At 36.4% G+C, this 27,943-nt stretch overlaps 2 protein-coding genes across 7 annotated transcripts in view; one reads left to right on the top strand and one right to left on the bottom strand.

The window, feature by feature from the left end:
* The window catches only part of LOC139962947 (uncharacterized protein C18orf63-like), a 70,686-nt gene extending 53,496 nt beyond the window's left edge, over positions 1-17,190 (top strand). For 2 of the 4 annotated variants that reach the window (XM_071963383.1, XM_071963369.1), the window contains exons 2-12: positions 3,629-3,769; positions 4,448-4,583; positions 5,669-5,822; positions 7,710-7,786; positions 9,071-9,180; positions 9,745-9,841; positions 11,469-11,551; positions 12,148-12,331; positions 13,592-14,377; positions 15,658-15,756; positions 16,685-17,190. In XM_071963383.1, coding sequence (XP_071819484.1) covers positions 3,633-3,769; positions 4,448-4,583; positions 5,669-5,822; positions 7,710-7,786; positions 9,071-9,180; positions 9,745-9,841; positions 11,469-11,551; positions 12,148-12,331; positions 13,592-14,377; positions 15,658-15,756; positions 16,685-16,819 — 1,998 coding nt within the window. In that variant the 5' untranslated portion in view covers positions 3,629-3,632 and the 3' untranslated portion in view covers positions 16,820-17,190. Of the gene's footprint in view, positions 1-3,007; positions 3,166-3,219; positions 3,346-3,628; positions 3,770-4,447; positions 4,584-5,668; positions 5,823-7,709; positions 7,787-9,070; positions 9,181-9,744; positions 9,842-11,468; positions 11,552-12,147; positions 12,332-13,591; positions 14,378-15,657; positions 15,757-16,684 lie in introns of those variants that run through there. The other 2 variants (XM_071963378.1, XM_071963391.1) reach the window with 2 other exon arrangements.
* A 128-nt stretch (positions 17,191-17,318) lies between these two features.
* LOC139962930 (uncharacterized) overlaps positions 17,319-27,943 on the bottom strand; it is a 48,299-nt gene continuing 37,674 nt past the window's right edge. The window contains exons 40-59 of one of the 3 annotated variants that reach the window (XM_071963344.1): positions 27,699-27,818; positions 27,449-27,571; positions 27,066-27,191; positions 26,790-26,915; positions 26,522-26,659; positions 25,985-26,149; positions 25,504-25,662; positions 25,133-25,255; positions 24,560-24,805; positions 24,064-24,324; positions 23,657-23,911; positions 22,970-23,230; positions 21,893-22,144; positions 21,042-21,296; positions 20,482-20,736; positions 19,890-20,162; positions 18,863-19,117; positions 18,548-18,670; positions 18,151-18,249; positions 17,319-17,737 (exon numbers count right to left, since the gene is read on the bottom strand). In XM_071963344.1, coding sequence (XP_071819445.1) covers positions 17,547-17,737; positions 18,151-18,249; positions 18,548-18,670; positions 18,863-19,117; positions 19,890-20,162; positions 20,482-20,736; positions 21,042-21,296; positions 21,893-22,144; positions 22,970-23,230; positions 23,657-23,911; positions 24,064-24,324; positions 24,560-24,805; positions 25,133-25,255; positions 25,504-25,662; positions 25,985-26,149; positions 26,522-26,659; positions 26,790-26,915; positions 27,066-27,191; positions 27,449-27,571; positions 27,699-27,818 — 3,806 coding nt within the window. In that variant the 3' untranslated portion in view covers positions 17,319-17,546. Of the gene's footprint in view, positions 17,738-18,150; positions 18,250-18,547; positions 18,671-18,862; positions 19,118-19,889; positions 20,163-20,481; positions 20,737-21,041; positions 21,298-21,890; positions 22,145-22,969; positions 23,231-23,656; positions 23,912-24,063; positions 24,325-24,559; positions 24,806-25,132; positions 25,256-25,503; positions 25,663-25,984; positions 26,150-26,521; positions 26,660-26,789; positions 26,916-27,065; positions 27,192-27,448; positions 27,572-27,698; positions 27,819-27,943 lie in introns of all 3 variants that reach the window. The other 2 variants (XM_071963359.1, XM_071963351.1) reach the window with 2 other exon arrangements.

Genomic DNA, 27,943 nt, shown 5'->3' with positions numbered 1-27,943 from the left:
AATGAGTAGTTAAACAACTGTAGAAAGTTTGAGAAAGATTGTATGAGGCAAAACATTTTTATAGACTCAGCCGCACATTCGTTTTGAAGAAATTTAATGTTTATACCGGTAACGGTGTAAACTGTGTTGAACATGGTAAGATTGAGTAACTTTGGGGGTCTATTACACCTAGTGTGAGGACCGGACCACTCCAGTTTTTTCATGGGAACATAGCTAATGAGTAGTTAAACAACTGTAGAAAGTTTGAAAAAGATTGTATGAGGCAAAACATTTTTATAGACTCAGCCGCACATTCGTTTTGAAGAAAATTTAATGTTTATACCGGTAACGGAGTAAACTGTGTTGAACATGATAAGATTGAGTAACTTTGGGGGTCTATTACTCCTAGTGTGAGGACCGGACCACTCCAGTTTTTTCATGGGAACGTAGCTAATAAATTGTTAAACATATGGTAAAAGTTTGAGAAAGATTGTATGAGGCAAAACATTTTTATAGACTCAGCCGCACATTCGTTTTGAAGAAATTTAATGTTTATACCGGTAACGGTGTAAACTGTGTTGAACATGGTAAGATTGAGTAACTTTGGGGGTCTATTACTCCTAGTGTGAGGACCGGACCACTCCAGTTTTTTCATGGGAACATAGCTAATGAGTAGTTAAACAACTGTAGAAAGTTTGAAAAAGATTGTATGAGGCAAAACATTTTTATAGACTCAGCCGCACATTCGTTTTGAAGAAAATTTAATGTTTATACCGGTAACGGAGTAAACTGTGTTGAACATGATAAGATTGAGTAACTTTGGGGGTCTATTACTCCTAGTGTGAGGACCGGACCACTCCAGTTTTTTCATGGAAACGTAGCTAATAAATTGTTAAACATATGGTAAAAGTTTGAGAAAGACTGTATGAGGCAAAACATTTTTATAGACTCAGCCGCACATTCGTTTTGAAGAAATTTAATGTTTATACCGGTAACGGTGTAAACTGTGTTGAACATGGTAAGATTGAGTAACTTTGGGGGTCTATTACTCCTAGTGTGAGGACCGGACCACTCCAGTTTTTTCATGGGAACATAGCTAATGAGTAGTTAAACAACTGTAGAAAGTTTGAAAAAGATTGTATGAGGCAAAACATTTTTATAGACTCAGCCGCACATTCGTTTTGAAGAAAATTTAATGTTTATACCGGTAACGGAGTAAACTGTGTTGAACATGATAAGATAGAGTAACTTTGGGGGTCTATTACTCCTAGTGTGAGGACCGGACCACTCCAGTTTTTTCATGGGAACATAGCTAATGAGTAGTTAAACAACTGTAGAAAGTTTGAAAAAGATTGTATGAGGCAAAACATTTTTATAGACTCAGCCGCACATTCGTTTTGAAGAAAATTTAATGTTTATACCGGTAACGGAGTAAACTGTGTTGAACATGATAAGATAGAGTAACTTTGGGGGTCTATTACCCCTAGTGTGAAGACCGGACTACTCCAGTTTTTTCATGGGAACATAGCTAATGAGTAGTTAAACAACTGTAGAAAGTTTGAAAAAGATTGTATGAGGCAAAACATTTTTATAGACTCAGCCGCACATTCGTTTTGAAGAAAATTTAATGTTTATACCGGTAACGGAGTAAACTGTGTTGAACATGATAAGATAGAGTAACTTTGGGGGTCTATTACTCCTAGTGTGAAGACCGGACCACTCCAGTTTTTCATGGGAACATAGCTAATGAGTAGTTAAACAACTGTAGAAAGTTTGAAAAAGATTGTATGAGGCAAAACATTTTTATAGACTCAGCCGCACATTCGTTTTGAAGAAATTTAATGTTTATACCGGTAACGGTGTAAACTGTGTTGAACATGGTAAGATTGAGTAACTTTGCGGGTCTATTACTCCTAGTGTGAGGACCGGACCACTCCAGTTTTTTCATGGGAACATAGCTAATGAGTAGTTAAACAACTGTAGAAAGTTTGAAAAAGATTGTATGAGGCAAAACATTTTTATAGACTCAGCCGCACATTCGTTTTGAAGAAAATTTAATGTTTATACCGGTAACGGAGTAAACTGTGTTGAACATGATAAGATTGAGTAACTTTGGGGGTCTATTACTCCTAGTGTGAAGACCGGACCACTCCAGTTTTTTCATGGGAACGTAGCTAATAAATTGTTAAACATATGGTAAAAGTTTGAAAAGATTGTATGAGGCAAAACATTTTTATAGACTCAGCCGCACATTCGTGTTTAAGAAAATTTAATGTTTATACCGGTAACGGAGTAAACTGTGTTGAACATGATAAGATTGAGTAACTTTGGGGGTCTATTACTCCTAGTGTGAGGACCGGACCACTCCAGTTTTTTCATGGAAACGTAGCTAATAAATTGTTAAACATATGGTAAAAGTTTGAGAAAGATTGTATGAGGCAAAACATTTTTATAGACTCAGCCGCACACTCGTTATGAAAAAGTTAGTCTTTATACCGGTAACGGTGTAAACTGTGTTGAGCATTTACATTGTTTATCTTTGGAGAGCTGTTACTCCTAGTGTGAGGCCCTCTTTTATCGCATTCCACCTGTTCATGTAGTTCCATCAATTCGCGAATATGGTACCCCAAAGACATCTCTGAAGAGCGGTTCTTGAATTTTCGGCATTATCCATAGGCATCCGACCTTAGTCAAACTGAAAAGCGGAGAAATTGAGAAAGATTAATATGTTACTAAACTCGGTTGTCAGTTCAGTGTAGTGACAAAGTGAAAATATTTTACAAGAATACTTGAACTAAGAAAAAAGGTAAATGAAAGATCCCTTGTCTATGACATTTATGGGCTGCATAATGCCCTGAATTGTTGTTCACTGCTCTGTTGTTTGATTTCGACTTTTTCTTTCTATCAATGGTTGAGAGTCGTTTTCATTATTTGAACAATCATTTTGGCCACAAAAGGCTACCGTAGTTAAAATTCCACGCTTCCCCTACAACAGCACTGTCCAATTATTCGTTCACTTCAACACACCCTTCTGTGGCTTACGTATTTTACCAGTTCCTGAATGCGCGGCTGAATGTGCGGCTCATTTGACTGTGGTGTTCACAGACTCGCCGGTTCGCATAGAGGAATCAACATTTTTATCAACATTTTTATCGCAATGCAATAGGCCTTACAATTAAGTTACAGGTACGGTAGGCATAACCTTTGAATGTTACTGCCGGATGTCTCTCAACACCGTGGTTAGACCGGACCTGGCACTAACACTTAGCTTAGTAATTGAGTTTTGGATCAATGAAGTGCCAATGAAATTTAAAGACATTGGGCCTAGGCTAGGCCTAACGTTAGGCCTACCATTTTCAGATGATGGTATATTTGCACTATGATTATGAAGTAGCATTCCATGAAAGCTAAATTTATCTATGCAACAAGTTAGCTCTAGCATTGATTTGTTACAAATATTGCCTCTTTCTAAAGCTTTGTTTTGCCCCTAACATAGAAAATAAAATCACAAAACACAACTAGGGCCTAGGCCTAGTAACATTCTCGAGTCATTAGGCCCAGCCTAGTTTTCTGTAAGACTGGACAATCAAGTAATCTCTAAGTTAAAAAAATATGAATTTATTTGAAATGCTTAAACTTCTGTTTTCAGTCCAATGATGAAGTCTTCACTTTACTTTGCCAAAACTCCACATCTCCAAGATCTCTGCACAGTGGTAGTAAAATTGGCAATTAGCAACAACCAAGAAACTCCTACAACATTTAAGGTGCAACCTCAGATCATCAAATGCAGGTTTGTGAGAGATAATTGGCTAGAGTTATTTTTTATATTAAGAGGTGAAACTTATCACCAGTGTATGAACTTATAAAATGAGCACAGTGAGTGATGTCTAGCTGTAAAAATCTACATGCATGTGTTTTTCTGGAACAAAGTACTGTACATAAACCTGAGAATCACATACAAACATTTGATTATATGCCACTATTCCAAGAAGATGAAAACAAACATAACTTTTGCTATTGATGAACATTTGCTTTTTATTTACTGGTACAGATAGTAGCAGCTCTTTATTTAATTCTGTAAACATTTTAAACATTATCCAAAATCAAACATTGAATAAGTGTAGTAATCTCATTCTCATTCTAGTGTGTAAATTTCCCAAAATAAATGGGATGTCATCAGAGCAGCTGTAGTGTCAAATGAGAGAAAAGTATACGTTACTGAAGTACAGTAGAGGTATTAGTATTATAGTAAACTGCAATGGTGTGCAATTTTTCAGCTTCAGAGGACCACATTTCCTGTTGGGATAATCTAATGGTAAGCACAGGTTATCGGTTGGGAAATTATTTTAAATCAGCTTGGTAAAGAAGAGTAAGGAAGTTTATTTTCTTGTTGATTGTAAACATTACACATTGTTTATAACAACTAGTGAAACTAAGTGTTGTTTCTTGTTTTTATGTTTCTTATCAGGGAACTAATCTTCTTGGATGGAAGAATAATTGCAACACCATCACTCCAGGAGAAGACCCATATTTATGTGGTCTTGCAACAAAGCTATTGGAAGACAGGCCAGTTTCAAGGCCTTTGTAAAAAGCTTGGTCTGGAGGTAGGTCAAGTTGTATATTTTTAACTATTCTGAATTTCTGATGAGAAGGATAAAACAAATTGCAGTATTATACAGTAGTGTCTGTGCTAGGAGATATATAAATCCTTATAGTAATATCCTGATATTTGTTGAAATATCTTCTGAGGATGACATTTGACACAAAATAAATGTTGGTATATTGCAGACCTTTAGAATGTTATCAGTGCAGGTTGCTAATTTCTAAAGCTTTTAATTTTGGAGAAATTACCATTTAAACAGCTAAGGGTCATCAATTAAAGTGGCTGAAGTATATAGTCTAATATGTTTGATCTCAAGCAAAATGCCACAAGGAGTTACCATTTAGACAGGTGGCTCTTTCACTGTTTTGCCTAGATCTGCTTACTCTGAGAATTAATTAGCAAATCAAGCAAAATGTCTTGCTAAAATTATTGATTTTCTTATCGACACACATATGCAAAGAATGAGAACAGTTATGATAACATCAGAGCTATTTTAGTTTGCTATGTGGAATTGTATAATTTACATAAATTGAGTAATTAGTGTGATGCAATTCAATTGGTGCTCATTGAAGGTGATCAATTAGAACACAAGTAAGTTTATGTTAATATGAATAATAAAAAAATCAAAATGTGATATTGTGTGTACTGTAATGTTTTCCATAATAATCAATGAAGAAATATTCTCTGAGAAAGGAGAAGAATGAAGCGAATGTAAGTATTTAGAAATTTTTTAGAAATTTTATATCATCATCTTTCTTTCTCCAGATATATTATATTGTCACCTTTTTTACTGACCCCCACAAGAGTTTGTGAAAAATTCTGTTGACATTCTACAAACTCATACACTGTCAAATATGGTCAGAACAAGTCTGGGTGGGCCATCTTGGGCAGGGAAAACCAAACTTTTCCTGACCACAACCTCAGACACTCGTAATACTTTGTTTGTTTCGGGCTTGTTAACATTTCTTCATTGTCCTTCAGGGTCTGTTAATGAAACTGAGGATTAATGCTTAATCAAATGCGAGTCACGACTAAGCAGTTTCTCCTCTGCAGTTCTACTGATAGCTGGCTATTTTTATTTTTCAGTTCATGAAGCCTGTGCGAGTCATTTCATCTGTTTTCCAGTCATGTTTTACATACACATTAACAGCCAAACTTGCTCCTCAATGGAACAAGGTTGGGGAATTTTACATCAATGGTAGAGATTTTCTTTCCAACCCAGGGCCATTACCTGCTGTTAGTAAGTATTCAGTTGAATGTCATTGCATTTCTTGCCAAATTTGACAAATAGCATCACCATGTTGATTCAAGTGGGTTTCAATCAGTTTAAATCAACATCAAATTTTTTAATAGGATTTAATGTCAATTTGTATTGTTCCAGTTGTATTAATATAAATCAGAACATGAACATGCTTGATGTTCTGATTCCATTTTGTCACTTTACTCTTACTTATGAGGTGTTAAATGCTCATAAGTTCAAGATTTTGAGCTAACAGCTTACAGAAGGAGTTAGAGATTGCTTTTAAACCCCGATTGAAATCAAGTTTGATTTAATACAGCTATCATGGCATGTTCCAAAATGTTTCATTTTTCAACAACACAGCACTTTTTAAATGATAAATTTGTACACATGAACATGCACAAAAGGAAAAAAACACATAAGAAAGGAATATTACATATATTTCTTTCTCAAAATTCTTTCTGAAAATTACTTTTGTGTTGAAAATAGCTTTGAATAACAACAAATGTTGCTGCAGCCTGGAGGGCTTCTCCTGGATGCCTACAACCCAGAGTTGTAATTATCATATCACCAGGTGCTGCATATTTATGAAGATGTAATTTCACTTTTGTCACCCCTTTACTTGGAGAAACCTCGCTTGTCCAGTCTCTACAGCAGGTCTTGGGAAAACTAGTCGGTTTGGAAAATTGACGTACATCCCTTGCAAAATGGAGAATGTTTGTTCCTGGTCGCCACAGAGTAAATTGTAGCTGATAGCCTGATACCGTTGAAAAGAGTATGCACATCATGGTACTTGCCTCTTGGATATTCGATCATCTATCCTTCAATAATGACTACACTGCATTGCTTTCTGACCAAAATTGTAATGTGATGATGCACTATTTTATTCGCGTAAAAGTATTCACTGAATAGTTTTCTTTGACCCGTTGAATTACATAGCTTCCTGTTCAGTGACCCCTGTCGGTGATCAGACTTGGATTTGGTTATTGCGGTCAAATGTAAATGTGAATTAAATTGTATAAAATCTTTGTGGTTTTACAAACATTGGTTCTAGTTAGGGTATCCCATTTGAACACAGCCTTATTGAATTATGACAGGGTTGTTTAAGGTGTGATCAAACTGACTTCATCACAAACAGCTAAAGTAAAAAGAAGAACATTGATGTGCTTTTTTGACTTCACAAATGCTTGTACAATGTAGTTGCTATGATGAATAAATTTCAGATCTATAAATCTTCACAACAGAACAATTAAGGTGTCAATTAGTGGGGATGCTACAATGTGATTATGTTACTTGCTCTGCATGTCTTTAAATCTTATACACTTTGTTATGCCTTATATAGAAAAGCTCAAGACATTTGTTCTCTGGGAATTGTGTTGAGTACGATATGATCTAGTGTCCTCATCAAAAAGTGCAAAAGAAAAGGAAATACTGTCAAGTGCAAATGATGTTGGATCTTTGGGTGTGCTAATTTCTGTAAGCCAAGCAGACAATTATTTTCTGTTTTTCAGTTCTTTGTGCTGATTACAGAGGTATTATAGATTCCTAAAATGGATTAACAGTAACTTGTCTGAAGAGAAGGACTGAGATCATTATCAAATTTGCTTTTAGGTGCACTCCATGAAATATACAGAATTTCGACCATGTGGAAAAAAAATGTAGATACAGAGAAGTGTGATTTGCTATAGATTTTGAAGATGAAGTACTTAAGTGTTAGTTGCAGTTGCTAACTAAAATATGGTGAGTTGGTTAATAGTACAAAAAGATGCACGTCTTTAATCAAGTAACACCACTTGTAAGGGGTGGTACATAGTTTGCGATGCATGAATCTCCATAGCAGGATTCTATTTTCAGAATCCATGTTAACTGTTGTTTTGATTTCCTCAGATCTTGACTTAAATGTCACAGAAGCAGAGATCTGTCTGGCCCTGAAAGGTTTTGGAGTCTACTTACCTGAACCTTCCGTTAGTAGTTTTTTCTTCAACACATTCTGATATATCTTCCCCACAGTGATATTACTGCTATACAATATGTATAATCCAGTTTCACTGAGTTTAAGTTATTGTTGGAAGATTCAAAGTCTTCCATAGGGTTTCACCAAAGATCTTTTTTTACATGATCGGTGTTATTATTAGTGGTAAAACAAGTTTATTCTGTGTGGTCAGCTACTCAAGTAGCTGTTGGTGTTACAAGGTAGTTTCATAAAGCACAGCTATATATGTATGTATGTCATCTTTCTGATTTCATTGGAATCTGATCTTTTCCCCTCTCTTTCTTAGCCAATAAAAGATCTGATTACAATGTCCCTTTTCCATTTGTATCTAAAATTCAGGTACCATTGTTTAAAATTAGCAAAGTGCACTAAATGAAAAAATGATGTCACATTTGCACAGAGGAACATAGCCTAATTAAATAGTCATTTTAAGACGCTCATCAACTGAGGTTCACTTTTTATGGTTCTTTTATATATACAGTAGATCTCCAATAATTATAACTACAGTTGGTATCTGGAATTGAGTTTAAACATTATGCCGTACTTCACACAACCACTGATCTCTGTCAACTTGCACAGGAAACTATGTGCTGTGCAGAACTCCCACTGACATAGCTTTTTATGTCTCAAAGAGTTTTGCAATTATAATCCTCCAGGATATAGTCTTGATGATTTCAGAAGCAGTGTAAAGGGTTGAATTTCAGTGCAGTAGGCTGTAAGAAAAGATGATAATGAATTTTACTCTACTCAAATCAGAAAATAAAGTTGTGCCAGTAGGAAAAGTCTTCCAATTTTTGCTCTTGGAGCCTTAGTCATGTAAGGCTATGTCCTAAAAGTTAAACTGTAGAGGTTACAATGCTGAAATTATGATACGTCTGACATAGAGAATAATGTTTGTGTTTTGAGTTGCAGTACGTTAGAAAGGCACTGTGAATGATGGTTTCATAGGTGAGTGCAAACTTTAGGGACACTGGTATTAGCACTGTAGCATGTTTTAATATTATTGTTAGGACCAAGGTCGGGTCTACTGTATGTTGGTGTTAGCATTATTTTTCTTGTCTGCTTCTTTGTGCATGTTCATTTGTAGTGTAAATTAAGTTAGGGTATTGAAGCTATTACACTGCCCATTCTCTATAAGACTGGTGAAAGTCCACCCAGGCACTGCCCATTTAGTTTCTTTCCCCAAATAATTTGGATTGTTGCTTGATTATTGTTTATACAAATCATGCTCCATGTTTGTTTTCTCTGCATGCAGCTGTGTAGCTTGAATATTTGCGAATCTGTCTTGGCACAGTTTCAAACAAACCGTTTGCAGACCATTCCAGAATTTGCTATACAGGAGAAGTGGTCTCATGTCCTGCCAAGGTATAGATTTATGCCTTGGCATTTCATTCTGCATTTGCTCAAATTATTTTAATTCTAAATTTATTCTTTTCAATATACCACATTGAATTTAGTTTTCTAGTGAATACTGTAATTCAATTGTTCAATATGTCCAATGTGTTACCCTTATGTTCAGAGATTTGAATATGGTGTCCTGCCAAGATATGAAGTAGTATAAAATACATACAATATATTATGAAATCGGCAACATTTTAGTACTCTTGTGTTACATCATAAAACCCATATAGGCTTTTCATTTTAAATATTTCCAAATAGTGGCAATATGATAAATTAACAATTTGAATTTGAGTTTTTTAGTGTTGCAAATCAACTGTTCACTTTGTAGATGTTCAATTTGTTATACTTATTGTTCAGAAAAGTTTAATATGTAAATTAGCATCAAGGTATGGCACAGTTCACTATAAAGCCAATTACTTTATCTTCTCTAGATACCTTATATATGGTATCCATGATTCATTTCTTCCAAAAAAATTGCACACTTAAATAGTTTATTTGAAAATAATCTGTGATTTTTTTTTATTTCAGCATGAAGAAAGGAAAAGTCATAAGTGTTACACACTCTATTCCTTTAAGCAGTCCCTTTAAGAGATACAAAGAGATGAGACGATATTGGAAGAATGCGGTAAGTAATTTTTATTAGTTCTCTTTCTTGAGCCATATTAATAAGAAGCTCTTTCTCATTGCAGAAACTATTTATCATTACCAGCCAATTCATATCACAAATCCTGATTTATCCACTTATTCTATTTGATCAGGCGCATAGCCAAGGGGGGGGGGGCAAAGGGGGCGACTGCCCCCCCCTTGAGCATATTTTTTTTGTACGTTTTGATGACATCGCTAGTAATTTCAAAATAGAAAATGCTTAGATGCAACTTGCAAGGCCTGGGAAGTGCCATTTCCAGCAATCTTGAAGGCATTTTTGGCCAACATTTTCTTGTACGCTTCGCGCCAACTCATGGTGGCGTTACGCTTAGATATACGGCTCTGGTAGTTTCCAATGCTGAATCTACGGCTCTGATGATTTGGCTACAGGTTCACCCCTCCCTTGGCAAGTTCCTCGCTACGCGCCTGTATTTGATTAATCACAACTGAATTTTACAAGGCTGAATGATGTTGGAAATGATAGGGACCTCATCATGTCCTTCAGAAAGTTCATGAAGAACAAGAAAGATAGAGCAATTGTAGTTATAGGCACTACATCTCTATTAGTACTCACAGCAAAGTCAGGCCTTTCCCTACACAGTGAATAGTAAGGTCTGCTACAAGAATGCAGAGTCCATTGAACATTTGCAGGCATCTTAAACTCTGTAGGGTAGGCATACTTTCACTACATACCTAATTTATTAGTTTAATAAACATACACAAATTTGTATTATGATGCAATAAGATCATTTCCAGTACATCCCACTCCCCTACCTTCAAGTTAATGGTACAAACTGTCACAGGTTGCACCATATAAGTACTTTGACAAGAAATGCTGTTTTGCTATGTTTTCTTTCTGTTGTGTGAACCCAGGCTTGTGGAGGGTTTCACCCACATTATCTTAAGCTTGGATTTGAATTTATATAACAATGTGTGTGTCAAATTGTGAAGTGGGATGCAAATTTGGAGAAGCAACACTAAGAAGCAAACAAAAACTTATAGACAGTGTGTAACTTAACTTTTAACATTCAGTTTTGTTATGAAGGGTTCATCTTCAACTGTTCTTATCTCAAAATGGTACGTATTGGAATTGAATGAATATTTCTGGTATGTCTAGAACTGGAAGATAATTTACATTGCTTAGAGGCTTTTACTTTTGGAGAAAGCCAAATTGCTTGTAACTTCAAATCGGGTAGCTACTTAGTTTACAACTTTAGCTCATTTCAGAAGATTAGTTTAAATGAAAGAAAAACAGCTTCTACAGGGTGCCAGAACTGTAACCCACCACCTCTCAGTCAGATACTAAGTTTCATTTTATATCATGGTCTTTGAAGCCATTTGAAATTTACTACCAATAAATAAAATACTATACCAATAAATACTACCAATAAATACAACCAATAAAAATAAATAGAAGCACTAGATGTGATATGTAATTGAAACAAATTTCCAGTCAAGTCGATCCCAGAGGCACATATACACTGTAATATAGCTATGGAGTATGGATTGACACCAGTATTTACTCTAAGATATTGTACTCCAATAATAACTGTGATATGTACAATTCTACTCTAATAATCAGCAGAAGAGATATTTTTTTATTTCAGTATGGCTACCGCTTACCTGAAGAAGAGGATGACATGTTTTACTTCAATGTTCATTTCCCAATGATTGGTAACAATGTCTTCACGTATCCTTTAAAAACATGGAATTGAACTTCCATCACGTGATATTACAAAGTCAGTTAATTGTATATTCCCACTTATTCCCAGTTACTTCAGTTTAACAGTTGATCCACATATAGTCAAGTCAGTGTTTGTATAACAAGGTTTCATTACCAGTTTCGCCTAACAAGTGCAATTGCCTAATTTATTTACATTCTAATTTTTGCTATACTGAACCAGAAGTTTTGCATTCAAGTTGCAATTGGTGTATGTTTTACAAACATGTATGGAATTTGTATGCAAAATGTAATGCAGGATTGTAAACAAAAGTCTCAGTAACTGTAACTCAGTTAATGTGATATATTTAAAACTATATTTTTTGTATGACTTTGCTGTGATTATTGATAGAAGTGTGTTTTCTACCAATCTAGCTCAAGGATATTAGCTATACCTGGCTCTCAGTCAGGGATGAAACATAATTGCAAGTTTTTGCCTGAATTGTGTAGTGTTACATGAACTGCAGTATGTACAACCATTGCCTTGACAACCTATTGCTTTTTATTAAGCATTAACATAACAATTTCATCCTTATTGAGTTCCTTGATCTTAATATAATTTAAAGTTATCCATCTCTTTGTGTGCGAAGATCTGAACCTTGTGTCATTCCTAGAATTAGCCAAGAATCCATATTGTCAGCATTTCTTAGAGATGTGAAGTCCAAAATCTCATCTGTTTGTGGACTTCCTTTAAACTTCTGTGAGGAGGCTAGCTACACCAAGGGTGTCATGGCTAAAGCAACTTTGCAGGTATGATCTTATCATTGTTCTTTTTTCCCCTCATTGTATTTATTCAAGTAACTATATACAAATGTGCAGAATTTAATGCATCAATTAACAAAAAAACCATCAAAATTTAAATCCAATAAGGGAAACAGCTAATGATCTTTTCCCCACTAAATACAAAAGGAATCAATTAATGTGTTAAAAGAAGTTTACTCTCCCTTTTTCACACAAGCTTTGTGACTTATTTATGAACTCATTAATTGTTGGAATCTTGTCATTTTGCTTCAAATCGAAAATATAATATTTTGCTTAAAAAATATTGGGGTACATTAACCATTTTATTATAACCTTAAAATATCATCATTGGTGATTTAAATCCCTTTGTCAACATCCAAAGGAAAGAAGAGACAATATGACATTGCCAAAAGCTTGCAAAATGTACAAGAGGGATTGCCTATAATCTACATTAAATATAAGCTTCAGTAAGTTCCAAGATTATGGTGTATGATACGAAATTGGAAATATTGAACTAAAGCTCCTCTGGTGGCAAACAAAGGCATAAGGAAGATATTGCACCTAACATCACTGTAATTAAAAGTGCTGTTCCATTTTTCTAGTGCTATTGGTTTAGAAACAATAGTTTTGATATATTTGCTTTAAATTAACTTAGAAACACTTATTTATTGTTAAGCAAAATTAAAAGACTTTCATTATGGTTACACCCCATGTGAGTATCTGGCTTTATATTTTCCCACTTGCAAGAATGGCCGTAATAAGGAACCGATACAAAGTGCAGGGCAAAGTGTTAAGTTAAATCTATATAAGAAATAACCTTGCCATCCTCATTTAAAAGTCAGGAATAGATACAAAACATCAAACATTAAGTGATAAAATACAAGCTTGTTGTTAATCTTAATGAATAAGTGTTTATGATTGGTTGATGATTGAGTAATGCTGCACATAAAGACAATTTCAAAGTAAACAATTCTGGTTTGTGGCTTATTGATACCAAAAAGAAAATGCTGTACAGTATTCAATTTTGCCACATACATATTTTCATTCTCAAATAAATAGTATTGCCATACGTAGAACCCATCTAATTGATGAAGTGCAGTCTTAATGGGGCAACATTATATTACACTGATAAAAGATATATTCACTCAGTCCCATCTAATACAGATGACTTGGAACTTTTGATTAATTATAATTGCCCAAACTGGAAGTCCCTTTTTTATGTTCAACTTATATATAGTACTAATCAATGTTAATTCATTCCATTGCTAGGTACATTTACTCTCTGACAGTATCACTCCCCAACAATCAACAAGGTGGATGCCAACAAGAAGTCTCTCCTCCATTCCTGTGAAGTTTCCTCAAGTAGCAGCAACTTCCATGAAAAGATGCAGCAGTCAACCTGAAACTCCTTTGTCACACAGAATGGGTTCAGGTGTTATCTCTGGTAATGAATCAACAGATCCAAACCAAGAGTACTCATCTCAACAAGCAGCCAAAAAACCATTCACCTTTCAAAATGACTTACAGAATGATACAGAAGACACAAGAACGGACCCAGTCTGCAAGAAAACAGTGCCAATGTTTGAAGTTCATAGGTCCGCAAATTCCCAACGTTCTATTGCAAAAGAACCTTTGATATCACATACTGCCTCTAGGATCATTCCCACATTCAAATCAAGGAAGAGTGTCCTACCAAAAGAAAAGAGTCTAATTAAAAGCAAGCTCTATCAAAACAAGGTAGTTAGTATAGGAAAACAAACATTGTCGGCAACTGCTTTGCAGAGTGGTTCTGGATGTTCAAGTCGAGATTCATTAGTAAAAGCAACAACTGGGAGAGCATGGAACTCTAAGAAACCTGCCAATGGGCTTTCTTCAGAATCTACGTCATTGCTAACTGTTCCAGCTAACAGAGAATGTGACAGTACTTCGCAGGTAATTTGTCAGCCACCTCCTTCAATATGTGCCCCACAGGAAGACTTGCAAAGCTGCTCTCAGTCAGATTTGGACTCTATGCAGTGGAATATTGGTGCCTCTCGAACAAAGAGAAAACTTCAGGTATGTCTAGGAGACAGACCCAGTTGTAATTTAGACAAAAGTAAAAGTATTTGTTATAATAACCTAGGAGGGATGGAAGAAATGTATTCATTTGGGAAAATAGGTAGCACATCATTTCATTTCACATATTGGAGAAGAGGGGGCGGTGTCATGATCAAATGAATCTATGTGACGTGTGTGTAAATGTATATGACGATCAACCTTGTAAGCACAGTAACTAAAAAAGTACATCAAATTGATGTTCATGGCTATTTGAGGTCAAAAGGTGAAAACCTTGTACACACAACTCACTAGAAATGCAGCTTGGTTGAACTTCATATATGGTAGGTAGATCCACCTTTAATAATGAGTTCAAGAAACCTGTTGAAATTGGTGGAGGTGAAGGGTCATTTCAATTCAATGTAGGCCCATGTCTAGAAACCTTTTAACATGATAACTGATGAAGTGCAGCCTTGATGAACTGCATAACTGGAATGTAAATCCTCCTTGGTTAGTACAAGTTGCCTACGGAAATTTGTGGAGGTTTACTTGTCTAAAGGTTGTGTTCTATACACCAACCCCACTGTATCTGACCATATTTGTCATACTTTTCGGACAACCACATTTGCTGTTCAGAAAACCAAAGAGTAAGTTCTGTCTGTGGGAAAACCAGAATAAATTCTTAAAAATTTGCCCTGATAGGGTAAAGTTTGTAAAGAAGGTAATCACAAAGGTAATCACCAATGTAAAGCTTTACTGAACTTTACAATTGTTGTGAAAACCCACTTGGTGATTACAAGAACCCTATCAAAATTGGTGGAGGTCAGGGGTCATTTGAGGTCAAAGCTTGAGAACCTAAACACAATGACAACAAAAGTAGACAACTTGCATAAACCTCGTCCATGTAGATCCAATTGATTACGAAAGCCATATTGAAATGTGTGAATGCTAAAGTTTAATAAAGATTTTTTGTGAAGGTTAAAGGTCTGTTGAGGTCAAATGCAAATGGCAAAATCTGAAATCGTAACTGATTGGTCCACATTAGTGTCGATCGCCTCAGTGAATTATGTGTATCGTTATTGCCGATTGTTTTCATATAAGATGTGGCAAAGAGTCAAAAAGCCAATTAGCTATCTGCTTTAGTTGGCTTTCTGTCTTCAGCCTATGTTCTCTCCAGCCATGCACTGCTGTATATGATACTACATGTATGATAATGCTCCCAATATCATGTGTTAAAGTGTTGTAATTTGTTTTTGTTTCTAGGGCTATTCTTGCTAATGATCTTCCCTTTTGTATGTTAGGTCAAGTCAGCATCTCATAAACCAGCAATAGTCAGCAAGAAACAAAGACTCTCACCAATTAACAACCAGCATATTGAACTTTTGGCTATTAGCAATCAGGTTAGTTCTTCCTCTTCCTATGGTCTTATATCTGCATACAATTTACAAACTTTCAAGCTGACATGGCCCACATGTATTGAGCTTTGTATGGGTGTGGAGAAATGACTTGTAGCTCAACTACTTGTGCTATTGTTATAGCAATGTGTGTCGGTTTGTTGAAAGGCTACTTCTGGTTTTTTTTATGTGTCCAGCAGATGATCATTTTATTTGTTCGCTTAGGTCAAAACAAAGTCATGTAAAAAGCAATTTCTCCTAGGGTATGTTTGATTGATCATGATGAGATCAGACGATGGGTCATAAAAAGTGTCCTTCATTAAGTTTACCAAACTTAATTTCAGCAAACATAGTCATAGTGATCAGCAGAGGAAAAAACCATATATGTCATTAAAAACCTGAAAAGAATAATATTACAGCAGCAGAAGTCTTGTAGGCTTTTTCATGTATCATAATCATTCTTTGTGGGTCAGTTGGGTCCCCTGGTCAGCTAATATATCACACCTCACACAGAATATTTTGTTCAAATCTAGGCTAGACCATCTGTGTGTGCAATGCAGATCCAACTAATTGATCCTAGCTAAAGTTTCATAAATTAATTCAATAAAAGGTATAACACCTCCAAAATATACTCATGTCATGTGACTATACAGAATTAGTTTCAGCTAGAAAGACCAGCTATAATGGTCATTACTCTGAGGAGTGCAAATTTTTTGCTCTTATATTTCAGTCTCTAAGAAGAGTTGTAGCTTCTGGTGGTTGTAGACAAATGCAATGCTGCCACATTGAGCTGCAGCATAATTGAGGCTTTAGATTAAAGAATGATTTGCACTATTGTAATTGAACAAGTTTAAAAGTCTCTAAAGTAATTCGCCGTAAGTCTTTACCGGCTAATGATTTCATCAGTGTTAATTGATATATGTTTATCTTTCAGCTTCACAAAGTCAATGCCACGACTTTATCAACTTGGTTACGAAGTAAAGATATTCAAATCAAAAGCAGAGAAAAGAAAGCAGATCTTGTGGAGAAGGTAATGGACTACATTGAAGCACAAAAAGCTGAAACCTAGTCCCATGGCAACAGTCCTTTTGTCCTGGTTATATCAATTAATACACACCTTGTTGAAAGGAAAGTAATGCTAGTCAAATTTGTCACATGAGTTTCATATACGTTCTATCTAATTCAGTGGTTAAAGGCAAGATATTGTTCAGTTTTTTTTTAGTGTCATAGTGGTATGACTAATTGACACACCAGATGAATTACGCTAGTTGGCAAAAGATATTTATTTAATTTAAAAATACGATTTTTTTCACAAAGTAATCACAAGAGACTTTCTGCAGTAGGAGGTATCAATGTTCTCTTTCTTTTCTTGCCTGTATTGAAATGTTATTAGTTAAGTTGATGTAAGATAGAAAGTGAATATATTTCCAGATAATATCATTCAATATGTTATCTGATTATTCTTCGAATTTAACTTTAAATAACAACATCCTAGAATAAAATTTATCTGCTGTAATCATATTTGCCACTGGTCTTGAATTTCACAATCAATAAGGAAGACAAGCTGATTTTCAATGTTTGGAATTATATTTGTCACATAACCTGCAAACAGTGAATGGATTTTTGTGCATAAGGAACTAGTAGACATGCCACATTGTACACATTATATACACACCTGCACACTAATAAATATGCTGATGTTTTTAAGTAATGATCAGCAACATCGCTAAAGAGAATAAATATTGTCTACAAAAGGTACAAAAGTTTCAATCAATTAAGAATACCTGGTATTAACATTAGTGAATAATAGCAACTTCATCTGGTTGTTGCTTAGCACTGACGGCCATAATTTTATTTGACATAGTACAGAGAGCAAATGCCAAGACTGTGATAACCAGCAGGAGAATACCCATCACAGTTACCATGGACCATTGGAGGTTAGCTTCAGAGTAAGATGGTTTGGCTTCTTTTTGCATTGTGATTTCAACTGAGGGAGAAAAACAGAAAGTCAAATGCAACTAATTACCGTAAGGTAGAAACAACAAAACACCACAAAATTAATATTCCTTTCAAATAAATTTTCAATTAAGTGGCATCAACATTTTCACATATTCATAGATAATACTCCAAGAGGGTACCATACATTATGGTAATATTTTATATTTGTCCCACCTTCATTCCCGACCTAATAATTGTTGAAGAATGCTAGCTATGCACTGCACCCAATTTCTTGTTTTCACCATTACATGTTTATAGTACCCACAGAGGATTTTTGCCTTTTTGAAGATGTGGCTGGCAACCACTGTGATCATAAGAAAATATGAAATGGAACCTAATTGATGGGTTTTGCCAGGTTAGAAACAAGTTTTAACATCTACAAGGTATAGCACTTTTACATACCAGCATCACACAAGACACCAGAAAAGCCTTTAGGACATTTGCAGTAGTTGCCCTCTCCTGAGTGGTGACAGGTACCATTATTTTGACATGGGCATACAGCTAGGAGAAAGAAAAAGAATGACAGATCATTATTGTAGGCTGCCTACAAGAAATGGTCCTGAGAAGGACTAACAACAGCCCATTTTACATCAAAGAAAAATCAATTCTTAAATAGACAACTGACAGGTAATGATAGACTAGGGCAGGATTTGGTAGAGTTAATACTAAATCACAGGTATTTGCTCTACCAGCACTTCTTTGCAAGGAGTATCATGCAGAAGCAACATTGATCATTCCTTGTTCCCTGCCCAATTATTTACTTCAGGTAAGGGGTTACAGCTTAGATATTTAGACTTACCATCATCACTTAGTAAATCACGCCTCCTTCGGGAGCTTCGTGGCAGACACAAAAATTGGTCTTGAGAGTAAAAGCAAGAAGTATTTTCCGGGCAAGGATTTCCGGAGCATGCATTTGGTCCGCCTAAGAAACAATCAGAATTAAAGTATTAAAAAGGAAACTAATCGGTGAAAGCAAAACCCAGGTCATAATGAAATGACCATAATTGAGTGGAACATATTGTTGTCATTTGTCATCAATTTATATGAACAAAGGCTGTTAGTCTAGTGTACCATTAACAATTTCAAGACAAAAAAAGGAAGCTATGAAACTTACGAGTGACAGTTACAGTGAAGGAACAATTGGCTTGATTTCCAAATTCATCTTCAAATGAATAAACCACTGAGGTATCACCAACTGGGAATTCAGCTCCATTGAGGTGTGACTGTGTGAGGGTTACAGTTGACTCATCCACAGCTGTGGGTTCAGGAGTCCATGTTACAAGACCAGCATCTAATGCGGAGCTAATTGTCACCTCAATGGGAGATACTGGGCAATCGGATATAACAGGGGCAGTGTTGTCCACAACGACTGTAAAAGAAAAGGTCATTTGGAATTTATTTCCATCTCATTCATAGCACTTTAAACCCAGCATCATTGTTTTCTCCACATTTCAAGCTGTGAAACATTTCTTCATTATTGTCAAGAAAAGAGTTTCATTCAAAACTAGTGTTAAAAGATCAGGGAAATCTTTTAACACTGATAATTGATAACATAGGTCTAAGATGTTCCATTTATTGCAACTGGTATTTATGCAGCATACTAAAGCTATAAACAATCTTATTTGAGGCTGGTTGAGCTAGCTGATTAACACACGACCACTGACACACTGCAAGCAATAAGGTTTTGCTAACTCATTACGACATGAGAAACATCCAAGATGCTTTCTAGAATTATTTTTATACGGTTTTTATATTCTCATGACTCTCCATTAATAGCAACAGGGATTATGTATTCATGTAGAGCATCTGCATCGAAGTTTTCCATTCTTGAGATAATCATGTTCGCAAGGCTGTGCTTACAGAGCTTTCAGACCTGCCAACCCATCTTTGATGAATATTGGGAGATTAGACGGACCAAATAGTGAGAATTGAGCAATCAGGAGCATCAGGCAATAGTGAGAATTGAGCAAAATCCAACTAAGTACAAAATATTGTCGCACTAAGGTTAGCGCTTCAAGGCACATCTAAAGTACATGTCAATATTAAATACACAAAAAGTAAATACATACACAGAACATCATAATTACAGAGGTTTACAATTGTTATAGAAAACAAAGAGTAATGGTTTTGTAGGAACTCACCACCTGACACAAAAATGTTAACGGAAAAGCTGCAAAGTGCAGAATTGCCAGCATCATCAGTGAAGGTATATGAGACTAAAGTGGGTCCCACAATGAAGAATGCTCCTGGGACATGTGACCTTTCAATTGTCAGTGAAGTGTCAAGATTATCAGTAGCTGTCGGTTCTGACCAGGAGACAAAGTCACCAGCCGCTCCATTTGGAATTTGCCTGAATATGTCAGTTGGACAGTTGCTGATGACTGGCCTAGTTGTATCATCAACAACAGTAGCAGCTGAAGGAAAGAGATATCCAATAGTTATTTCCTGTGCTGATATGAAATTTACAGCAGTCTAGTTGACTGACAGTTTTTTCTTTTGATAGGGGAGGGCTACCCACTTCCTTGCTCCCAAAACTTGAGAGAAAGAAGATATTTGTTTATCGTTATAACTAGTCTCGCCCCTGTTTGGTGCATTCTCATCTCCCCTTCTGCACCTCTGAATGTCTATTTTGGTGTTGCCTACACATGTGCAAAACTCCATGAACAAAACCATAGTTCAGTTATAACACAAAATTGGAAAATTTAACATGGGACAATAGAAAATAGAACTCACATAATACTAAGATTTCGAATTCACAAACTGCATCAAGGTTGGCATTGTCAGTGAATCGGTAAGATACAACGTTTGGACCAAGAGGGAAACTGTCTCCTGGGTTTGCACTGGAAGTTACCCCAGCAATGCCAGAGGCATCAGTAGCAGTAGGTACTATCCAAGTTGCTACAGCGCTGGATGCACCAGCTGTAGCAGTTATAGTTTGAGATGACGGACAATTAAGGATTGTAGGTGCTGTTGTATCACCACTACCTCCTGTAGAAAAAAGGTATAACCCATTGAGTACCTACTTTACAGAAATTGTTCATTGCATTGCATGATGGTACTAAGGATTAACCAATTCAAACTTGTCTGTGATTTTTACTAAAACCTCAAAGACAAATAATGTTATATTTTCTTCCTGTTGTCATTAAAAACCTTTTTGGCACTTGCCAATGTAGTTTACATATCAAGAATGCTACTGAGATATTATGCTTACAAGGTTAAAACTGTAGTCATGTCCGTGTTACTGAACCTCTGGGAGAAATAGAAAGCAATACTTGATATTCTGAAATGTTTACCTGTGATTATAATATCAAAGGAACAAATGGCCTCATTCCCTGCAGCATCAGTAAAGATATAGGAAATGGTGGTTACACCTATAGCAAAGAAAGCACTAGGCACTCCAGGACCAACAACTGTAACATCTCCAGATTCATCAACTGCAGTTGGAGCAGTCCAGGATACAGCAGCAAACTGACCATTAGGCAAGTTCTGCTGGATATTGGCTGGGCAATTGGAAATGACAGGAGCAGTCAGGTCCCCACCACCACCACCTGTTAAATACAACAAAGGTAAGATATAACAATAACAGTGATCTTCATTTAACCCCCTCATCTCATGAACATGTTGGATTTATACAAGAAATTTGGACCTAAAATTGTTAAAACCAGCACAGTCCACTTCATTAGTCATTTTATCCCAATGTGATCCACTTTTAATGAATGTCATACAGAGCAGTGCACTGTATGACAGTTCAGATATGGTCAAAGTTGTCAAGGTTGTAGCAGAATGATGATAAGTAGATGAGTCTGCCAGTAGGATAGTGCTCCATATTTTGGCTCCATAGTTTTGTAATCAATAGCCATAGGTTAGGCTTCTGACATTATCCTCTTTGTCAAATGTACAAAAATGTTATTGACTTTCTGTGCAAGGCACTGTGAACGATGCATTCATATGAGGTGAGTGACTTGCAGTAATATAATGTATTATATAATACATTGTTAGGACAAAGGATTGGTCTATTACTGCCCTCAAATATTACCGGCATATTTTTGAATATTCTGGTCTACAGGTAGACATACTTGCTTCATATCTGTAACACAAAGCAATGAGGGGATAAAAAAAAGAGGGAAAAAAAGCAGCTACTCACTCAATACTAAGATTTGGAATTCACATACTGCATCAATGTTGGCATTGTCAGTGAATCGGTAAGATACAACGTTTGGACCAAGAGGGAAACTGTCTCCTGGGTTTGCACTGGAAGTTACCCCAGCAATGCCAGAGGCATCAGTAGCAGTAGGTACTATCCAAGTTGCTACAGCGCTGGATGCACCAGCTGTAGCAGTTATAGTTTGAGATGACGGACAATTAAGGATTGTAGGTGGTGTTGTATCACTTCCTCCTGTAGAAAAAAGTGATACCCATTCAATTTATGCACTTACTTACACCAGACTGGGAACTCGACAAAGATTGCTTGGGATAATAATCCCCGCATCTGCAATGATAAATCATTGTTTCCATTGCTTTTTCATTGCATTTAGTTTCACCAATACTTGTCCTTTGAGGACTTATGAACAAAAATAATCATATCTGTAAAACTGAGGTGAAAAAAAATCTTCAACACAATGTTGAATCTACCTTACATTGATAAAGCAATTTCAGCAATTTAAAGGTCATACATCCAACAATGTTGCACTAACCGGTTCAACAGGAAATATTTTTTGTGGATGTAAAATGCTAAACACTTGTCAAGTAACATGAGCATGGGAGCCAAATTTGATTTGAGGGGGGGGGGGGGGAGCTGTAACAATATCCCTGAAAAATGTAACCAATATGATGGAAGGGTGCAATGGTGAGATCCCCGCCCCCAACAAATTTGAATTTGTTATAAGGAATGCCAACAGTGATACATATCATAACATTGTCTTACACAGAGTAGGACAGCATGTCAAATCCACTCCACAACATCAATGTCAGATTAGTCCAGGCAACTAAGAACGTTAGTCTAATTACCTGCAGCTGAGTTTGTTTTACTGAAAACCTGCAGTACTCCACCAGCAAGGATTACTGCAATCTCCACAATAAGAGTGTTTGAAAGCGTATTGTTACTGTTTACTTTGGAATAATAAAAATACTCTATATACCAAGCATGAGGCTGAAGAAGGCTTTGTTTTAGATGTCATTCCACATGCACATATCCATTCTTTGACAGACCAAATTTACTCACCTGCGTTGACAATGACATTAAAGCTGCATTCTGCTGTGTTGCCGAATGCATCACTAAAAATGTAAGTAACTGGTGTTGACCCAAGAGGGAATGAGTCTCCTGGTGAGGCTGAGACTGAATGCAAGGTAACCATTCCAGATGCATCCATTGCTGTTGGAGCATTCCAAAATGCTGGAGCAGAGGAGGCTCCAGTGTTAGCAGTTACTACGACGTCTTGCGGACAGTTAGAAATAACAGGATCAATGTTGTCAACTGTTCCAGCTGTCAAAATCAAATACATTTGCAAATTATTATAATATACACTTTCTGACAAACAGTTCCTATGGGATTCATGCACAAGCACCTTTTCATTTTTGAAAGCTTTGTAGGCCAGAGCCTGTAAAAAATGGGTGGTTATTGCCATCTGGGTCCTTCATGTTCGCTGTTACAAAATGTACGATTGTGTCCTAACTTTGACTTTCATGCAATGTTTACTGATGGGGCACCCCAATAAGCCATTACTAGAAAAGTCAAATGACCTTATTGTACCATATTATAAACAGAATTATGTTATAAAGCATTGAAATAATGATAAAGTCCATTGAGTAATGACCTCTGTTTCTGTGCACTATTTTGATATACAGGATAGATGGAAACCTTAGAAAAATATGGTTTTGTATGTAATTAAATTGGAATGTGCTCACTTACTTGTAACGATAACATTAAATGAGCAGATAGCTTGGTTTCCAGCTTCGTCCTCGAAAACATACATGAGAGGTGTGGATCCAAGTTGGAAGAAGCCAGTCGTGACAGCAGGGCCACTGACTAGTGTGACTGTACCAGAATCATCTGTGGCAGTTGGAGCAGTCCACGATGCCCTGCCAAACATACCGCCAGGAATGTTGACTACAATATCACTAGGGCAGTTACTCACTACAGGATCAACGTTATCAGCAAATTCAACTAGAAAAGGGAAACAAGGGTCAATCATCAGTAAACATGAATAAAATTGAAACAGTAAATGAATCAGCAGTTGTAGAGCGATGAATCTGAGAGGTGTAGCATGCACTGGCAAGAATCTATAAAATACAAACAATACAACTATGAATACTCACAGGTTACAATAACATTGAAGCTGCACGTGGCTAGATTTCCGGAGGCATCAGTAAATGTGTACGACACAGGGGTAGTTCCAAGAGGAAACTGAGATCCTGGGAAATGGGACTGGGTAAGTGAAAGCTGTACTTGGGAGTTGTCAGTAGCTGTTGGTTCTGTCCATGTGACTACTGCACTGTTAGCATCTGCTGGGACAAATGCTGTCACGTCACCTGGACAGCCAGTAATGACTGGAGGTGTGTTATCACCAGGCTGTACGGCTGTGTAGGAAAGTCAAATGGAGATAAGCATTGTGAATGTTGCCAAAAGTTGCCTGTAAGTCAATTGATAGTCATGCCATAATGAAATTTTTAAACCATATCTGCAAATCCTTACTATGGCTTTTCAGACACTTAATATGAGAAACTTGGACCCAGACATGAAAACTGTAGTTGATTGAAATCAATTTCTTTAGACTCCTGCTAGATGAATATATTTATGATCCACATCACTTACATGTAACTGTCACAAAGAAAAGACAAACGGAAGGATTCCTGTAGATATCAACAAACACGTAGGCTACAGCAGATGTTCCAATTGGGAAGGAAGACCCAGAGGTATCGGATTGGTAGACCAATTCAGCTACTCCAGTGGTGTCTACTGCAAAGGGTTCTGGCCATGTGGCAACACCCTGAGAACCAACTGGTACACTGACCTGAATGTTGCTTGGGCAATTAGAGATAGTGGGGCCAGTAACATCCCCTGATGATAAAAGGATATTATGAGATTATGTAAAATATATTAGCTTGAGAAGTACAAACGTCATTTCATCAAACATACCCCTTGCGATCAATGTTAGGCCATTGAAGAGTAGCTCAAGGAGTGACACCACTGGCCTTCACCTGATATTAAAACTATTACTGCTGTTTATGTGCATGCAGCAATTGACTTGGAATTGTTCTCAAATTTGAGCTACTTTGACCAATGCTGCATGTTGATTTGACATCATAGCAGATTCTTCATCCACATACTAAGCACTCGCAACAGACAAGGGAAAGACTGGTAATACTACCATTTAATGATGCCTACCTGAGGAGATGATTTCACAAGTTGTGCCACTGAATCCAAATGCACAGGAGCAAGTATAGTATGTACTGAATGATGTACATGCAGCATTGTTCTGACAAGGACTGCTGGCACATGGATCTGGCACTGTATACAAAAAAAGAAACAAATTAAAACCTACAGTAGTAGCAATGGCCGTACCTATAGCAGGCAGAGTGTACAAGTCTCATTGTATAAAACAGATACAACTCAACAGAACGTGGTTCGGTAGCAATAATACAGAGAGAGTACATTGATGAATCAGAAATGTGTGTTCGACCCTACTGGCTTCGAATGGAGAGACATAGTATCATAATGAATGCAGGTAGAAAAAAGGGTCAAAATGGTTAACAAACCTGTTGCTTCACAATTGTGGCCAGTGAAACCAGACAAACAGAAACAGAAATAGTCAACATCTTGGTCAAAACTATGGTAAGCATTGGCACAGGTTCCTCCATTTTCACAGCCAGGCCGAGTGTTAAGATTGCATATATCTAAAGCTGCACCTAAGCCATCTGGTAAGAAAAAAATATATGTCTTTGATGATATTGTATCAACAAGCTTGCTTAAAGACTGCTTGGTAGCTTTAATAATGCATTTATTACTGCATTTCATACAGTTATTTACTAACAATATCTGTGTCAGTGCAGTCGTTCATAACATATTGATAATGCTTCTGTATGTATGTTTATGTTTCTGTATACAAATATGTTTCTGCATAGAAAGCTGCCATAGTGTGTATCAATTTCCCATATTGTGTAGCATTGCTATGTAATAACAGATATATTGTTACCTTCAGATAAAGTAACAACATCTAGTTCAAATAGACGTACTCACCTGTAGGGGCCTGACAGTTGGCACCAGTGAATCCTGGTGCACAGATACATGTGTACTGAGATACATACTGTCCTAGAGGAGAACTGTTAGCATTATAACTAGCCCTGCATGTAGCACCATTCAAACATGGGCCAACATCACAAGGATCAGCTAAATTAGGCACACCTGCAGAGGGAAAGAGAAATGGTCTTTCATGTTTAACCTTACACTTTTCATATATGAATGAGTTAGAGATTTATCTAAAATATAGTTGGTGACATTAAATTGTTTGTGGGAACACATGCAAAGGAAGCCTTCTGATACAAACTTTATAGATAGCAGACTGGTAGGTCTCAAATCTTCTTGCTTTCTCAAGAATACTTGCTTTCAGCTGATTTATAAAGACACAAAACATTGATATCATATTGTCACAGTTCATGATAAACGTGATTCTCAGGTATTCAGCACAGTATCTATAACCCTCTTCTAAACCCATGTAAACATCTCTGCAAGTTTTCCTTTTAACAGATACATACACGAGGGAAACAATATTCTTACCTTGATCTAAATCACGGCAGTTGATACCGAAGTAACCAGGGCGACAGACACAAATGTAGTATTGACCGTCCATGGTAAGGCATGTGGCACCGTTACCACAAGGTGAGCTATTGCACGGGTTGACGTTAATCGGAGATGCTGCATGGGCAAAGTAAATCGAATAAGTAACTTTACTGAATTAAAACAGAACGACATTTAAAAAAATACAAAACTATTCAAAGAAATCAAATTAACTTTGAATTTAAAGCAGAATGAGAAATGAACTTACGATCTTGACATCTGACGCCAGCAAAAGAATTTTGACAGGTACAAGAATATCCACCACAGGTTCCTGGAAGCTCACTACATATTCCACCATTCTGACAAGGATTAGTGCTACATCCAGATGGAATTGCTGTTAATAAATTGATCAATCATGAGAAGATTATTACCCAGAGTTTGTAGAGAGATATTTTCATTTTCAATCAGCTGGTAAGGGTGCATGTCATTTACATTATGTTACAGAAGTCATGCTACTGCAGCAGCAGTTACTGATTATACTCACCAACTTCACAGTTGAAACCAGTAAAGCAGCCTATGCACTGACATGAATAAGCAAAGCACGAACTATCCGCAGAGGATGTACAGAATCCATTGTTTTGACAGGGATTAGGGTTGCATGAATCCCGACCTGTGAGAGGAAGAGAAATTGTACCTTAAAACAGCACATAGTATAAAGTATTTACCATGGTAAATAAAACAATGGCCTACAATCCATAACAATACAGGTTATTGTCTCCACTCACCTCCAATGTAGCTATATACTCCACAAATTTCTAAACATCCTATCTATGACTACTGATGGATAAAAAGCAAATGTGTTTCTTCATGTGGAACCTTCCAATCATATAAATACCTAATTTGGATATTTGTTACCTAAATACTTACTAAATTGGCAAAAGGCTCCAGTGACACAGCTTGGACAAGAACAGGTGTACTCTGAACAACTGCCTCCAATGTTAGAACAAACACCTCCATTCAAACAGGCATTATCATCACAGGCATTGTACCCTGTAAAAAATAAACCATCAAAAGTTCAAATAAAGCCTAAAACCTTGTAATTGTGTCAATATACTTGGCAAATTTTCAATGGACAATGTGCAACATTTGTCAAGAAAGAAATCAGGATAAATCTTACCTTGTTCACAGAATTCACCAGTGAAGCAAGGTGGGCACTCACACCTGTAAGTGGTACAAGAGTTTTCTTGAACACATTGGCCACCGTTTTGACATTGGTTGTTGACACAAGCATCCAGTTCTATTAAAGAAAATTGTAATCATGACAGAGACATATATAAATTGCTAAATGGTCTGTAGTATTCCTGAGAGGAGATTGTGAGAGTAAACAATCAGATCATTTCAAAGGTACAAACTGAGTAATAA

The sequence above is a fragment of the Apostichopus japonicus genome, chromosome 3 (genome assembly GCF_037975245.1).
Source record: "Apostichopus japonicus isolate 1M-3 chromosome 3, ASM3797524v1, whole genome shotgun sequence".
NCBI lineage: Eukaryota > Metazoa > Echinodermata > Holothuroidea > Aspidochirotida > Stichopodidae > Apostichopus > Apostichopus japonicus.
This window is presented reverse-complemented; position numbering and strand designations above follow the sequence as displayed.